This window comes from Pelobates fuscus, chromosome 1 (genome assembly GCF_036172605.1).
Source record: "Pelobates fuscus isolate aPelFus1 chromosome 1, aPelFus1.pri, whole genome shotgun sequence".
Taxonomy (NCBI): Eukaryota; Metazoa; Chordata; class Amphibia; order Anura; family Pelobatidae; genus Pelobates; species Pelobates fuscus.
Genome location: NC_086317.1, coordinates 107,672,884 through 107,688,918, shown reverse-complemented (window position 1 = coordinate 107,688,918; position 16,035 = coordinate 107,672,884). Strand labels below are relative to the sequence as shown.

Below are 16,035 nucleotides of genomic sequence, written 5' to 3'. Positions count from 1 at the left end.
AATACAAATTCAGAGTGCTTTAAAAATAAAAAAGACAAAAGTCTACATAACACCATAAAAGGTATGTACTTTAACGAGTCTAGTATTGTTTTGACCGCACTTAGTCACCGGAATCCAAGAAGCAATATCACTTGACTCTAAAGCTTGCTTGGAGAATATCGGCTTTGTCACCCATTTTATAGATATCTCCGACTATTTGTGAATGATCTGGCTGATGATGCCTGTTATCTCTGTGATCTTCTATACTGCACTGTTTTATATAATCATTCACAGCAAGCTTGGCAAACATGGCTACTTAATGAATATGATTAAGATAAATAAATATTTAATGTAAAGTATTGAAGCAGAACATATCCACAGGTGATTATTATAAATAAAAACAAATGTTATAGTCTATTGTAAGTTAATACTAAATGTGTTCCATGGAACTACAGTGACTACAACTACTTCATATAGTAGTGCCTGTTTAGGTTCTGCTAGCCTCTACTGTCTGTGCTACATACTGAGACCACAATATTGCAAAAGCGAGAAGAAAAGCAGATAATAAATTGGAAATTTCAGAGCAACAAACTGGTTACATTCAAAAATGATATATTTGTTCTTTAGAATAAACTTTACTCGATTCATTCTATTATTCTTATGCGATTAAACCAACTGTTTAATTTGAAGTTATTAAAATCAACTGCCTACACCAATTAACAAAAAAAAAAAAGATTCCATCGGTGTTTATTATCTTTAAACCATCCTTGATCGTTCAACTCTAGAAACCAAACAAAATGCATTACACAGTATTCCAAAGGGTTTTTATATGAGTATATATTATTTTGGTAGCACTGAGAGATATTCTAGTTATTTTATAAGAACATTTACATCAAAGTACAACGTGCACAATAGGAATTATAACACACAACATAAGACACATGTCTATATTGAATAGGACATAGTTGTGGAGCTTACAATATATTGTTTAGGCTATAGTGTAAAAATGTCAGGGTTTCAGCACGTTGTCTAAGCCCATATTATACCGCAGAAAGTGACTCAGCGATCCACAGTATTGGTAGAAAACACAACTGTTTTTCAGTTAAAGTTTGACCAGATTTCCTCTTTAAGTAATTGACCGACAACATGGTATTTATCTCTTTTCAGAAAGTAGTAGAGAATATTTTCTGCTGCTGATTTCAGGTTTTGTAGCTAATATTTCATCTTGACAAACAACCTAATGAAACCTGTCAGCTTAGAGCATCTGTTCAAAGAACAAACACACACACACACCATTTCCTGCTGTCAAAGCACAAGGGAAACATTCAAGTCAAGATACTGAAAAGTAGCCAGGTAAACAAGGCCATTTTGTACCCTCCTAGATCTATCTTTTAGCTGCATCAAGTAAATGCTTTGAGGTAGAAAATGGTTTGAGGCACTTTAACAGATACACAGATCAGGAGTTCAGTATATTTACTGCCATAAAAAAGACTCTGTATGCCACATTGGGTAATATTTACTAAGCATTACTACTGCATAACACCCAGATAAAAACTAAGAAACAAATGAATATTTTTATATATATATATATATGTATATATTCATTTATATATGTATATATTCATTTGTTTCTTTTATATATATATATATATATATATATATATATATATATATCATTCATTTATCATTCATTTGTATATATTCATTTGTTTCTTTTATATATATATATATATCATAATGATATATATATCATTCCAAATTGCCAGCTTCTTGCAATCTGAGTTACTACATTAATTTAATCATGATAACAATATTTTCTTTAAACATTGCAAAATTTTGAATTTCAGCTAAGAAAATTAGGTATCATCATCTCTCAGAATCCCCCACTTATTGTGACATTAGAAGACTGTTATAGGACCTTCTGCTGTCCCAAAATGTACAATAGAGATAAATATAAATATCTGAGCAAACATAAATATTTCACATTACTTTATTCCACCTTCAGATTACAAGTGGACCCTACCAGTGGACTATAGTCACAAGAAATTAAACATATATTTTGTTTTTCTTAAAGTACAGTTAACAATGGTCAATGACAGAGCAGTGTCACAAATGTGCCTAACCACTGTAATACTCCAGCAATCAGCACTGCTTCTTCTACATCTAGATCAGGGGGGCCCAAGATGTAGATCCCCAGATGTTTTAAAACGACAGCTTCCATGATGCTTTGTCATTGAAAAGGCATCATAAAGGCATGCAAAGCATCAAGGGTTGAAGTCCTCTTCAACCTATTATTCCTGTAAGTTTTCTTGAAATTGTCTTATTTATTGTTACATCCCCCCCCTCTCAAAATATTGTAAAGCGCTACGGAATCTGTTGGCGCTATATAAATGGCAATAATAATAATAATAATAAGGGGGTTGTAGTTCTCTAACATCTGGGGATCTACCTGTTGGGCACTCCTGATCTGGATCCTGGTAAATTATATACCAAGCTTGAATGAGGAAACATACCTATATTTAGAGCTATTCTATCCCAACGACTACTTTGGCCTTGATTAGTTCCCCTGTAATATTGTATCGTTGCTGATTCTATATCGTTGCTGTTCTATAAATATACTGAATACAAGTCTGAGACATTATAGCAGATAATACATTTGGCTTATCATTTCAGACAACTATCTAAAATGTAATATTTAGTATTCAAAATATAATTAACAGGATTAGCTCAAATATTCTTATGAGATCAAGCCAAATGATATCACGTAAACATCTTTAATCAATTAAGAATAAATCTTTAATGTAACACGACTCCCTCCCTCCTCGTTATGTTTTACCAATCCTCTAACCTTCACTTCTGGATGCCAAGCAAAATGCATTACATAGTATTATAAGGTGACTAATTATCTTTAGGTCAATTTACACCACTGAGACATGATTGACCATTTTATAGAACGCTTATAATTAATCCATGTTAAGAATGATTTTATAATATGGAAGTTAAACTGTAAAAAATACACATAATACTTATTAGAGGGGGTGTGTTCTATAAAGTAAAGAATAGCTTTTTCTACAAACCATGTCTGCCTTACACCATTCAAGTTCCTCTGGGTTTTACAGATCCTAACTCTGTTTACAATGTAAACAGTAGGGAATCATTTTGGAAGGCTAGTGCTCAAGCTCAGCCAATCACAGCATTTGAGAACAGAGTGTTACTGGAAGACAGCCACTAGAGGTTTTGTTATACCTGCGAATGGAACACTGCATTTTCTACAAAATTGCAATGTTTTACACTGCATGGTTAAAACTACAGGGCCAATGTATTCAGACAACTTTATTGAGATGAATTGGTCTGCGTGCCTTTAGTGGTTCTTTAAGGTCTGATTTTATATTAACATCACCCATTATACAGTGCTACGGAATTTTCTGGCGCTATATAAATAATAAAATAATAATAATAATACTAATAATAATAATAGCCTAGATTTTCCACTTAATATTTTGTCACTTCTTAGATAAGCTTACGTGTGCTATAATTTGTATGACATAGCGCTGGTTGATTTTAGTTCATGTCTTTTGCCTTATATCATATGCTTTATTAACGCATTGTAATTTAGTGATATGTCTGGTTTTGTTTTTCTTTTTAAGTTATAGCCAAGATCTTTATTAAGGTCTGTGAATAACTGAAACTTCCATATACAATATATTTTATAAATGCTGCATTTTTATAATAAATACCAAAATACAATATACAATTTTATATACTCCTTTTTAAATGATAGTTTTAATAGAGCATATGACGAAATAGATGCAATGTTCTGAGTCTTTATAAAAATAAAAATAAATTAATTCCCCCCTTGTAAAATCAATATATATAAAAATATATAACTATAATGCCAAAACAAATTTATATCCCCTATTATTTATCCATCAACTTCTTTCAAAGGTTAAAGACCAGGAATCAGGAGTATCATCAAATAGAAAATGTTCCATGTCTTTAATGTTACCAATTAGATTATACTAAGTGCACAAATGGTAGCCATGTATTTAGCCATATGTCTACTGTTGGGAAGTGCAACAACCACAGCAAAACATTTCAAAAACTGCTCATTATAAATTGTGTTGATTTAATCATCGAGGTGGGTATATGAAATGTTCCTATTAATCAATTAAACTTCACAGAGCTCTATACAGCTGAATCAAAAACACAATAACAGTAACAATTGTTTACTGATTAAAGTGTGCCCTATAGCCTGATTTTCTAGATAACTGTGGATCAGTTTATAGAATTAGAGCATTTGTAGCTTAGTAATCTTTTCAAGAGTGTGAATGTCAAATTAACAATTTGTTCATTTTATTTGAAGATTTTCATTTTGTTACTTACCGTTTGGCGGTTTCTAGTCATGAAATGACAATTGTTCTTTGCTGAAAAACTACTTTGCCCCTTAAAGTTGGTTATCAGTAAATTAAATGTATTGCTGTCTAGTTCAGTTTACATAATTGTGTGAAATAAATGCATTGAATGAAACAGCGAGTTGTTTAGATGATCGTAAATATATATTATAAATATCCTTGAAAAAACATTGTTTATGTTTATAGCTTGTACCATTATTCAGACTGGCAAAGTATTTTTTACTTAATGAGTTTCCCATTTTGAAATATATATATATATATATATATATATATGTGTGTGTGTGTGTGTGTGTGTGTGTGTATATATCTCAACATGAGTAGCTCATTAAGTGAAAATACTTTGCCAGTCTGAATAATGGTACAAGCTATAAACATAAACAATGTTTTTTCAAGTATGTATAGAGAAGAGCTTTTAAAATTAATATAGTAACAATACTACTCTAATGCCACAGTTTTCATCAAACTCACATGTTCCCAAAAACCCTTAATACAGCAGATAGAAGTCTATACAGTTTATATGTTTGCCAGAGATCAGAGTAGGGAAGGTAAGTGGGGCGGTTGCCATTTTGGCTACTAACATTCAGGGGATAAGGGCTGCAGCCTTACAGCACCATTTTTATTGATAAAAACACTGGGAGTTGAGACGTCTGTTCGCAGAGCACTAGATGAGTAATGTAGCAGGTAGATATTATGTATCACCTCTGCAACACTGTGTGGTGATCTCCTAGCAACAGTTGCTGTGACGTCCCTGAAAGGCTGGTTTCGCGTGATGTCAGCAGCTCTCGCAAGACCCCAAATGTCTGTTTTTGTTTGTGACTCATTAAAGTTTTAGGGCTTCATGAGAGAGCCCAGTGCAACCAAGTCATGTGTTATTTCTGTATATTGTTTTCCAACACTGAGTGGATTTGTGCTGGTGGCCCATTATAACACCACTCTCCAGGCCTAGACTGACTAACTGGGCTACTTCTCGGGTGATTGCAGTATTGACTGGATTGCCCGATTATTACAAGTACATATGGTGTCAGACTATTTTGAGTTTATATGGTGTTAGACTATTATGATTATTTGCAAAGATACTCATAATATGAGCAGGCATTACTAGCAGTAATTCAGATTTGGGACATAGAGATTTGCATCATCTAAGTATGAACAGATTTGCTCCTCCATGCCGCTCAAGTCATATTGATGGAGGATGGATGTAGGGATAGAGTTGAATAAAGTAGAGAGTCACCCAGCCTGCATGCTAAGCAGGTTCTCCACCTTAAAATACTGACAAAATTTCAAGTTTGTCAAATTAGATATACATCCTCTTAGTTTGAAATGTTGCCAGGTCCCTATGGTGACTAAATAAAACATCACAATATATTATATAGCATGGCAGAGGTTATTTTTTGTTCATTGATTTGGAGGTTGCAGGAACATCTAACATCACACCTTAGCATTCAGCAGCCTCCATCAATTTAACACAACATTTTGCTTGCACCACACGAGTGACAGAACTTTCTGGTGAAGTGACTGATGATGACTCAAACATCAACCAAATTAACTAATACTCAAAAGCCAACTCTACAAGAATACTGTAAGCACCATAACCACTACTGTAAACTGTTTAATTTCTAACCTAAATCTCCCCACGCCTCCACTATGTCATTGTAGAACTAGAAGCTCCTAAGCAGCTCTCCTGAGAGCAGTGTAGGTTAGCTTGTTGCAAAAACAAGGAGTATACTTACTAATTACAGATAAAGGATCTATATAGTAGAAGGGGTCCTAGGTGAACCTCACTGATCACCCAAATAGTGAGACAAAAAACAACAAAGTGGAACCCACATCTAATGAGCATACAATATATGTATACAACCTGGGAATTAGACCAGAGTGAAATATTCTATATACAATGATGGTAGAATCTAAAAAAACATAAATTGAAAATCATAGCATAACACTGTTATATGTATTGAGTGAATACGTGATAGTGATGTTAAACTCACAAACGAAGGTAGAAATCAGGCCTCTCACCCCCCTGGGGTATATATGGAGTATGAACCTTGGTAGCCGTTTCCGATGCACAATTGGAGAAGGTAAGTATCTTTAAGAAGTGGATAAGAGAAAACCATACATGGTGAAGTATGTAATAAAAATTATAAAAAGGATTTATTGGATACACTTACAAACAGAAGGCAATTCTGCGCATATCTCCACTCTATGTGGAACTCCAGAGCAGCATGGAACAAACAGCACGATTCCAAAAGGAGTAACACGACCAAGGGAGATCAAAATACAATATAAAATAAAAATAATAATTAAGAACAACTTGAGTCCATATATCCAACGCGTTTCATCCAGATAAACTGTCAGGGACTTCTTCAGGGATATGTAAAGGGTCGTATGAAGGAGAATCTTCTTATACCCGTTGCAATTCTTCATAATGCCGTTCACCGGCGGCGTGCGTTTCAGTGTGGAACGCACAAACGTATTTCCTGTGACGTACATCCGTTTGTTGAGCGCATGTGCGCTAGAAATCTAAGAATAAAACGCTCGAGACTCGCATAATGCGCATATTGGGTGTTTTGTTAACCTGCCTGCGCATCCGTGTACACATTTGAACTGACGCTGGATTCATTATATGTCTGTTTAGTAGACATGCTGTCTATCTATGTATACTACCCTGTATCTAATTCTGGGGTCCTGTATAGTTCTAACTATGTTGTGGTAACCAAACGACATATTTATGGGCTTTTTAGATCTCTGGTGATTTGATCTCCATCCTTTTGTGTCTATACACGCTCGAGTCTCGAGCGTTTTATTCTTAGATTTCTAGCGCGCATGCGCTCAACAAACGGATGTACGTCACAGGAAATACGTTTGTGCGTTCCACACTGAAACGCACGCCGCCGGTGAACGGCATTATGAAGAATTGCAACGGGTATAAGAAGATTCTCCTTCATACGACCCTTTACATATCCCTGAAGAAGTCCCTGACAGTTTATCTGGACGAAACGCGTTGGATATATGGACTCAAGTTGTTCTTAATTATTATTTTTATTTTATATTGTATTTTGATCTCCCTTGGTCGTGTTACTCCTTTTGGAATCGTGCTGTTTGTTCCATGCTGCTCTGGAGTTCCACATAGAGTGGAGATATGCGCAGAATTGCCTTCTGTTTGTAAGTGTATCCAATAAATCCTTTTTATAATTTTTATTACATACTTCACCATGTATGGTTTTCTCTTATCCACTTCTTAAAGATACTTATCTTCTCCAATTGTGCATCGGAAACGGCTACCAAGGTTCATACTCCATATATACCCCAGGGGGGTGAGAGGCCTGATTTCTACCTTCGTTTGTGAGTTTAACATCACTATCACGTATTCACTCAATACATATAACAGTGTTATGCTATGATTTTCAATTTATGTTTTTTTAGATTCTACCATCATTGTATATAGAATATTTCACTCTAGGTTAGCTTGTTGCCTGGCAGGAAGAGGCTGGTGCCCAGATGACCCCAGGTATGAAGTCAAACCATTCTAAAACATCATTCCTGTCACTATAATTACAGCACACTATAGTGGTTATGCTTCTAGTGTTCTTTTAACAGTGTAGGGCTGGATCTTGTGAAATAAAGTCAGGAAGTCTGTGGAGGTCTAATAAGAGTAAGTCTGTCTGATCCCCAGCTCACCTTTGTTCCTTTGCAGTAGATCACTTTGTTGACTCTGCATCCACTGCAACCAATATTTTTCCCCAACTGAACTTAAAATTTAAATTCACTGTTACTATTTCTAAGTGTGTGTGTGTGTGTGTGTGTTCTGAACAGCAGGCATTTTAAACAGGGTGCACTTTATGAAAATATGAAAATCTTCCATGAATAATTGTACAGTCTGTGAAATGCTAAGATTGCCTGGGGAATTAAATTAATTAATAGAATGATAGTAACAGTTTGTATCTCTCCATCCGTTAAATATACGACTAAGCAAATAAAGGTACAGTAGAGCATTATAAAATCAAAATGTGTATACACGTGCACAAGTTTTTCCTTTTTTTTTTCATTTTTAAATGTCTGACTCTGATTATCTGGGATATAGCCCTAACACTTGAACAAACTGAAGTATACTTAAGGTAAAATAAAACATTCAAAAAAACAGATATTCATGCACTAAGCATTCTCATGTTACATACGCTTTACTTTTTAGGGAAGATTAATAAAAGAACAACTATTTAAAAAAAACAATGTCCCATAGCTCAGATTTCCAGAGGTTTAAACAGTGATGCACATGCAAAACAGTAAGGTTTAAGGTCAATACTACTCAATATTAAACAAGCTAGGAACTGGGAAATACGCTTTTTTTTTTACCCCATCTGATAATCAAAAGCAACATGACTTATGTTTACTCTTGATGACATATGTGATTAATGAGTTTACAGTCTCTAAGCATTAGCTTATTGACTCAGAGCAAAGGTACATACACTCAAGTCAGTTTGGTCTAGAACATATCAAAAATATAAAAACAAATGTTCAAATTATATATGTTTTCCAAACATGCCATTTCATTGTCCATACTTTCCGAGCACTCATCTTTGTTTGAGGAGTACTTGAGCTCTAAAATCACAATGGATCCATACAAGCTGATGAGATTACACTCATGAAGATTCAATTAGTTATAAGTGTATGTGCTTTATGGATTGTATATGTCAAACAGCAACAGTGAATAATTGGACAAAATCTGCCCCTTAGCCCTTGAAGCATCTGAAATGTATTGCTTTTGGTTTTTATAGAAAGAAGGGGGTTAATAGGCAAGGATTCTGTATGCTATTCTAGTCTTGTCAAGCCTTTCCAAAGCAGCACTATCTCAGAAAGCACTGTTTAAATTGAGCCTTCAACAGTGAGGGGTTATTATGGTACTTAAACAGCCTGGGGATTAATCATAGGAAGATGAATCACACAAAAGAAATAGCAATTTCTTTAAATCACCTATTAATGGTTCATTCTCTTTGTTCCTTTTTTATTCTGTTACTTAAAGAATCAACATCCAAGGGATATTTTATAACAAAAAAGTCAATGAATACCCACCTTCGAACACTGCTTGTGATTCTGACACCAAATTAGAGAGCCATTGTTCTGCAAAAAAGAAAAAAGAAAAAAAAGAATAAGTATTTTGAGATAATTGCATGCGTTATAAATAAAAGTACATTTTAGGTAGCAAGTGTCCTGTGTAATCTCGTGGATCAGTAGATCATATCTATATTTAAAGGTTACGTAACGGACACAAGCAGGAGTTATATGTTTAAAAATAAACTCAAAGCTGTGAACTATAAAATATTCGTTCCTCGGGTGAAATTCGCCTCGTAAAACAACCACAGGTATTATATTTTTAATTAAATTCTATTACAGGTGTACTTTACTGATATATTACTTATTAATGAATCTAAAAAAAAAAAACATCTTAAAATGTCCCTAAAATATATTCATTTTGTGGCCAATGACTGGAGAAAGCAGATGCTTAATGGATGCTGATTTTTGATAATTTTTTGGTTGGATGAGACAGATCCTCCCCAATCCATGAATGTATAGTGTTAAAGGGTCAGTCTAAGAAATATAACCAATAAAATTCAGTGGTAATTGTTATGAACATGTCCTCAAGTTTTTTTTATCAAACTGTTTAGGAACAATTTGACAAAACCCTGTGTTTTCCCTTGCACATAATGACAACTTAATGAAGAATTATCTGTTGCTTTGACTTCCCCTTTAAGACTTTCTACTTTACTGTTTAAGACTGTCTACTTTACAAAGTGATGCATAATAAATCTGATGGAAAAACGTTCATACATAGAATACTTGTGTAATAGCATTGGCACTTGAAAAAACTCTTAAAAGCTGCCCAGAAACAGTGTACCATCTATTGCTGTAACAAACTGTCTGTGAATATCCATCTTTTTTAGGGTTCCTGTGTCAAAACTTTGAGTCTTTAATAATGACCCATAAAGGAAGACTAGATCTGATGCATCACACTAAAAGCGCTAGCTAAGGGTAAAAGAAACTTCCACTTCGTGCAATATATAACCGATCAGTGGTGTCTTATCCTGGACTAATAACTATAGATGGACCACGATTCTCAGAACGTAGCATTTAATTGCACATAAAAAGTTGGGTGAATGCTATGCAATGATGGTATATGCACACACGGGGCTTTTGTGGTTACAGAATGCCCATAGGCATTGCTGGGAGGAATGGGGGCTGAATCCCTGAAACCTAGATTGCAAGACTTATTAGCCCCGGAACTCTACAGTTTGAGGATGAGACTGTAAATTATTAGTGATTTATTATTATTATTACTATTATTATGTGCTCCTCAAAACAATTGCCTATTATAAAAGCAAAGCTATGCAGTATAGAGCTCCACAAGGCTGCTTAGAAGATTGAATTGATGCTCTCCAGGTGACTGTAAAGAAGGGGTGCTAGAGATCAGAACCCCTGTATTAGTTAGATACCATAGCGTGACTGCATTAATGTCTGGCTGTGAAGAATGTGCTTGTTTCAAGCTATGCTTACATTGAGGCTAGAGAGTGTTATGCTTTCATTGAGGTAATGGAGAGTTGTTTCTATAAAGAACAACATAGACTCTGGACCTCCACATCTTCAGAACTGAAACAATTACTGACCTGCAGTGTGTTATATAGAAACATTTGTGGAAGTTAAGGATGATGGGTAAACCTGCAATTTCTGTATTAACCCCTTAAGGACACATGACAAGTGTGACATGTCATGATTCCCTTTTATTCCAGAAGTTTGGTCCTTAAAGGGTTAAAGGGACACTATAGTGTCAGGAAAACCGCTTGGTTTTCCTGACACTATAGTACCCTGAGGGTGCCCCCACCCTCAGGGTCCCCCTCCCGCGGCGCTGAAGGGGATAAAACCCCTTCAGCTACTCACCCTTTTCCCCCGCCGGGCTCCCTTACCTCTTCTCCTCCTCTGCCAACATCAGCATCCTTGCCTGACGTCAACGGCGCTGAATGCGCATGCGTGGCACTGCCGCTCGCGCATTCAAAGTGTTCGTAGGAAAGCATTTTTCAATGCTTTCCTATGGACGCTCTGCGTGATTGAGGCATAATATGCCAATCATTGCCGATGCGCCTCTAGTGGCTGTCCAGAAGACAGCCACTAGAGGCTGGCTTAACCCCAGATGTAAACATAGCAGTTTCTCAGAAACTACTATGTTTACATCAGGCAGGGTTAACCCTAGAGGGATCTGACACCCAGACCACTTAATTGAGCTGAAGTGGTCTGGGTGACTATAGTGTCCCTTTATTGTTGTCATAAGCATATAACTGATTGGAAACTGAATAATGTTGTTTTTAGCAATAGAACATCCAAACTATAATAATGTGTTTGGTTAAGATGATTATTAGGCATGTAATGACTAGACTGTGCAAAAATCTCAGCAATCAAAGTTACTTAACATCAATCTATATTCACTGCTTACAAGGAAGTACTGGCTTTTTAGACACAATATAACGAATACCTAACCTGACAAATCTTTTTTATGACAGACTGGATAACTACAACTGTTACGATGGTATTACCTCTACTATTGGTCCAGGTATAACACAAAACTTACTTTTGGGACCACAAACCTTTTCTATTGTATCTCATGAGCTTAACTGCATTAACTAACTAATCTGACTAAAAGGGGCAGGAAGGATTCATACTCATATTTCTAAACTGATATAGTTAATGGTGACGTATAAATTCCACGTCATTAATGTGATGGGAGAAGAGGCAGAATATAGGTGCCAGGGAGATTTGTGTTTGTCAAACCGTTCTAAACTTGTTTGTTTGATTAATTAATTACTTGATCCTGCTGAATTAGAATAGCACATACTACAGAATAGTTCATGTTTTGTCCAATGGTGAGGTGGCATGGGTACATGATGATTGTCCAGGAATGCATGGTTGATATTATTACCAAACCAGTTTACCAAGAAGCCAAACCTTTGAAAGGGCAAAGTCAGGGACAATATGGAGTCTATTTTGCAAATGACATATAGGACCTTGAAAATAATGGGTCTAGGAAGAAAACAAAACAAAGTTGACTTTTCTTTTAACGAATATGTTTTATCCAAGAGTAACAACAATGAACACACCGTTGTGTCAAGTAGGCGTCTACCAGTGTGTACCACTTGTTTATTAAAGGGACACTCTAGGCATTGTAACTGCTTCATCTCATTTAAGTGGTTATAGTATCTGCACTTTACTAGCACATCTTTCTATTCAGTGTTAAACTAATTGTAGTAGGTCAATACTAAATGAGCAGCCTATCACCTCTGTGCAGCTCAGAGTAATGAGGACACATTAGCCTGAACAGCAATTGGCAACGATGACTGGCTTAGAGTGCCAGCTGACAATGTTCAACCTATCATAGCCACCTATTGTCTGGTATGAATTGGTATGACTAATGAAGTGTGTAATCTTCACCCATTGGGTGCCAGGCTGAGGGTATCCAGGGAACCTTTTATATGTAAACCTTCTTCAAAAAGTTTAACCACGAGGGAGCATGATAGTCAGCTCTGCCCCTTAGTCATCCTGTAGTATCAGACAGACTGTCAGACAAGGTCAGTCTCAGGGGGTGGTGAAGGGGAAAAATAGACACAGGGGAAGGGGGGAGAAAGAGACAGAGGGACATAGGGAGCAAGAAAAATAGATACACAGGGGGAGGGTGGAGGGGAAGAAAGAGACAGAGGGGCAAGAGAAAGACACAGGGAGAGAAAGAGACAGAGGGGCAAGAGAGAGACACAGGGGTAGGGGGAGAAAGAGACAGAGACAGAGGGGCAAAAGAGAGACACAGGGGGAGGGGGAGAAATAGACAGGAGGGCAAGAGAGAGACACAGGGGAGGGCAAGAGAAAGAGGGGCAAGAGAAACACAGGGAGAAGGGGAGAGAGGAAGAAAGAGACAGAGGGGCATTCGAGAGACACAGGGGGAGGGGAAGAAAGAGACAGAGGGGCATTCGAGAGACAGAAGGGGAGGGGGAGAAAAGGATAGAGGGGCAAGAGAGAGATGAAGGGATAGGGGGAGAAAGACAGAAGGGCAAGAGAGAGACAATGTGGTAGGGGGAGAGAGACAGAGGAAGAGAAAGAAACAGAGGGGAGGAGAAAATGAGAGCAGAGCAAAAGGAGAGGAGAAGGAGAGCAGAGCAAAAGGAGAGGAGAAGGAGAGCAAAAGGAGAGGAGAGGGAAAGGAGAGCAGAGCAAAAGGAGAGGAGAAGGAGAAGGAGAGCAAAAGGAGAGGAGAGGGAGAGCAAAAGGGGAGGAGAGGGAAAGGAGAGCAGAGCAAAAGGAGAGGAGAAGGAGAAGGAGAAGGAGAGCAAAAGGAGAGCAAAGCAAAAGGAGAGCAAAAGGAGAGAAGAGCAGAACAGAAGAGAGAGAAAAAATAAAGGAGGGGAAAGGAGAAATAGAGCAAACGGAAAGGAGGTGAAAGAAGAAGGAGAGCAAAGGGAAAGCTGGGAAAAGCAGAAGGAGAGCAAAAGGAAAGAAGGGGAAAGCAGGCGAGCAAAAGGAAAGAAGGGGAAGCAGAAGAGCAAAAGGAAAGAAGGGGAAAGCAAAAGGTAAGAGGGGAAAGCTCAAGGAGAGCAAAAGGAAAGGAGGGGAAAGCATAAGGAGAGCAAAAGGAAAGGAGGGGAAAGCAAAGCATAGGGAGAGCAAAAGCAAAAGAGGGGAGAGCAGAAGGAGTTAAAGAGCAGAAGATAGTGCCAGAAAAAGGCAAAGAAAAGGAGATTGGAGCAGGAAGGACAACGTGAAAGACAAGTGATCCTTCCACTTCATCCTGAACACTAGGCTGAGGCTTTGGTACCTCACAGGCAGACATTGGACCCTCTCACCATACCAGTTAAAATAAAAATTTAAAAATACTATCAATGTATTCACTTTTTTGATTCTGTGAGATGTAGACATATTGGTTATTTTTAAAGGAACACTGTTTACCATAACAATTTAATCTAAATGAAGTTGTTATGGTGCCAGTAAGCCCCTGGCACTCTATTAACTTAATGGGTTAAAACCTATCCTAGATCTTTAGGCCCCCCAGCAGGAACCAGCTTCTGAAAGTGAGTTTCAGAAAGGTCAGAGTGCCGCTGCGTAATGGTGCCGCATATTGTGTATGGCAAAGAGCTACTGAATAAAATAACATCAATATTGGTTATAAAACCAGGAAAAGGTGGGAATGGATGATGAGCTGATTTGGTAGTGCAATTGGCCACTTAATTGGCTTTGCCCCCCAGGCCTAACGCTGCCAGCCCTCCCCTGCACTAGACACTCATAGGTTAACGTCTGTTATTATTGCTGTTTAAAATAAGGTTCGAGCAAACAGGCTCATTCATAATAAGGCAGTTTAGAATGTACTAAAATCTACAGAGTGAGCTCAGTTAAGCAAAGTAGAGTAAAACACTCCCACAGTTTAACAGGAGTTGGCAGGCTTGGATAGCTACAGGCAAATAGCCTAACAGTTGAGAGGAGATTAGTGTAGTAGTAGTAATGCTCTTGGCCTCATTTTGTGGTCAGTAATTGCCAAAACCAAAAACTCAACTAAATGTTGTTACTGGAATGCAGACAAATTGCTCATGTGAAGTGCACCATAAGCATTTGCAAACATTAATGGTTGTTCTTTCATTTTAGGTTAAAAAAAATAAAACTGATTACCCATCAGTATGTTCACTAAAAAGAAATTAAAAAGTCCCGATTTTTGGCCTTTGACAAAGTATGTGTCATGAGTTATTATAATGCTTCTTTATATTAGCTGAATAGACATTTAATATTTCCTTTACATCGGCACCCTTTTTAAAAAGCAACTGTAGGTAAAAGTAAGTGATAGATAATGGATAATAGATCATTTATATTCTATTACTGGTTAATATTTGTTTGTTTTTTTTTGTCTTTAAATGAGTGGAGTGTGAGCTGAAGAATTTGCACTGTATAAATAATAATAAAATAAAAAAATAATACAAAAAATATAATATAATATACTATAATACAATACATACATACATCAACATTTAGCTGTAGACTGGGAAAGACAATTAAATACTTTAGTCCAATAAGTGTATAACAATATCACAGACCTTCATTTTATTATCTGCTTCTAATTATTTAGGGTTTTGTGCAAATTTCACAGTTACATGTTTGTTTATTCAAAGTGAAAGATGCACACATAATGCTCAAAGCAAGTGTCTTCTAAATAAAAAAAATATCCTGACCATGAAAAGGTTAAAACGTGTATTAAAGTCAACTTGTGGGTTTTCTGTATTTTTTACTGAACCAAAAACTACTGGTGGTACCTAGGGATGGAAGACAAGTGGGACATAAATGTTCAAATGTGTTCTTGTACAACCTGTATTCTTAAAATAATTATATGCATGCACATGTATTTTCTAACACTTTGTGTACAGGATCATATGATACAAGAAAATTTATGATGTATGCTTGGCTGTGCCAGTCTCATATTATTCAAATCTTAATTTAGAAACGCGGCAATAATTACATAGCCCATAGCTAATCCTTTACGATTTACAGTTATGCAAAAAGGTCATGGCGTTGACGTTTTTTGAGAATCTATTAAGATATTTGAATGATTCTTTTCTGTCTGCTCTCTTCATTCTCT

General features: G+C 36.5%; 1 protein-coding gene across 1 annotated transcript in view; it reads right to left on the bottom strand.

Annotated features, from left to right (window-relative positions):
• ANOS1 (anosmin 1) overlaps positions 1-16,035 on the bottom strand; it is a 143,694-nt gene that overhangs the window by 96,288 nt on the left and 31,371 nt on the right. The window contains exon 2 of the mRNA XM_063450159.1: positions 9,459-9,506. Coding sequence (XP_063306229.1) covers positions 9,459-9,506 — 48 coding nt within the window. The remainder of the gene's footprint in view (positions 1-9,458; positions 9,507-16,035) is intronic.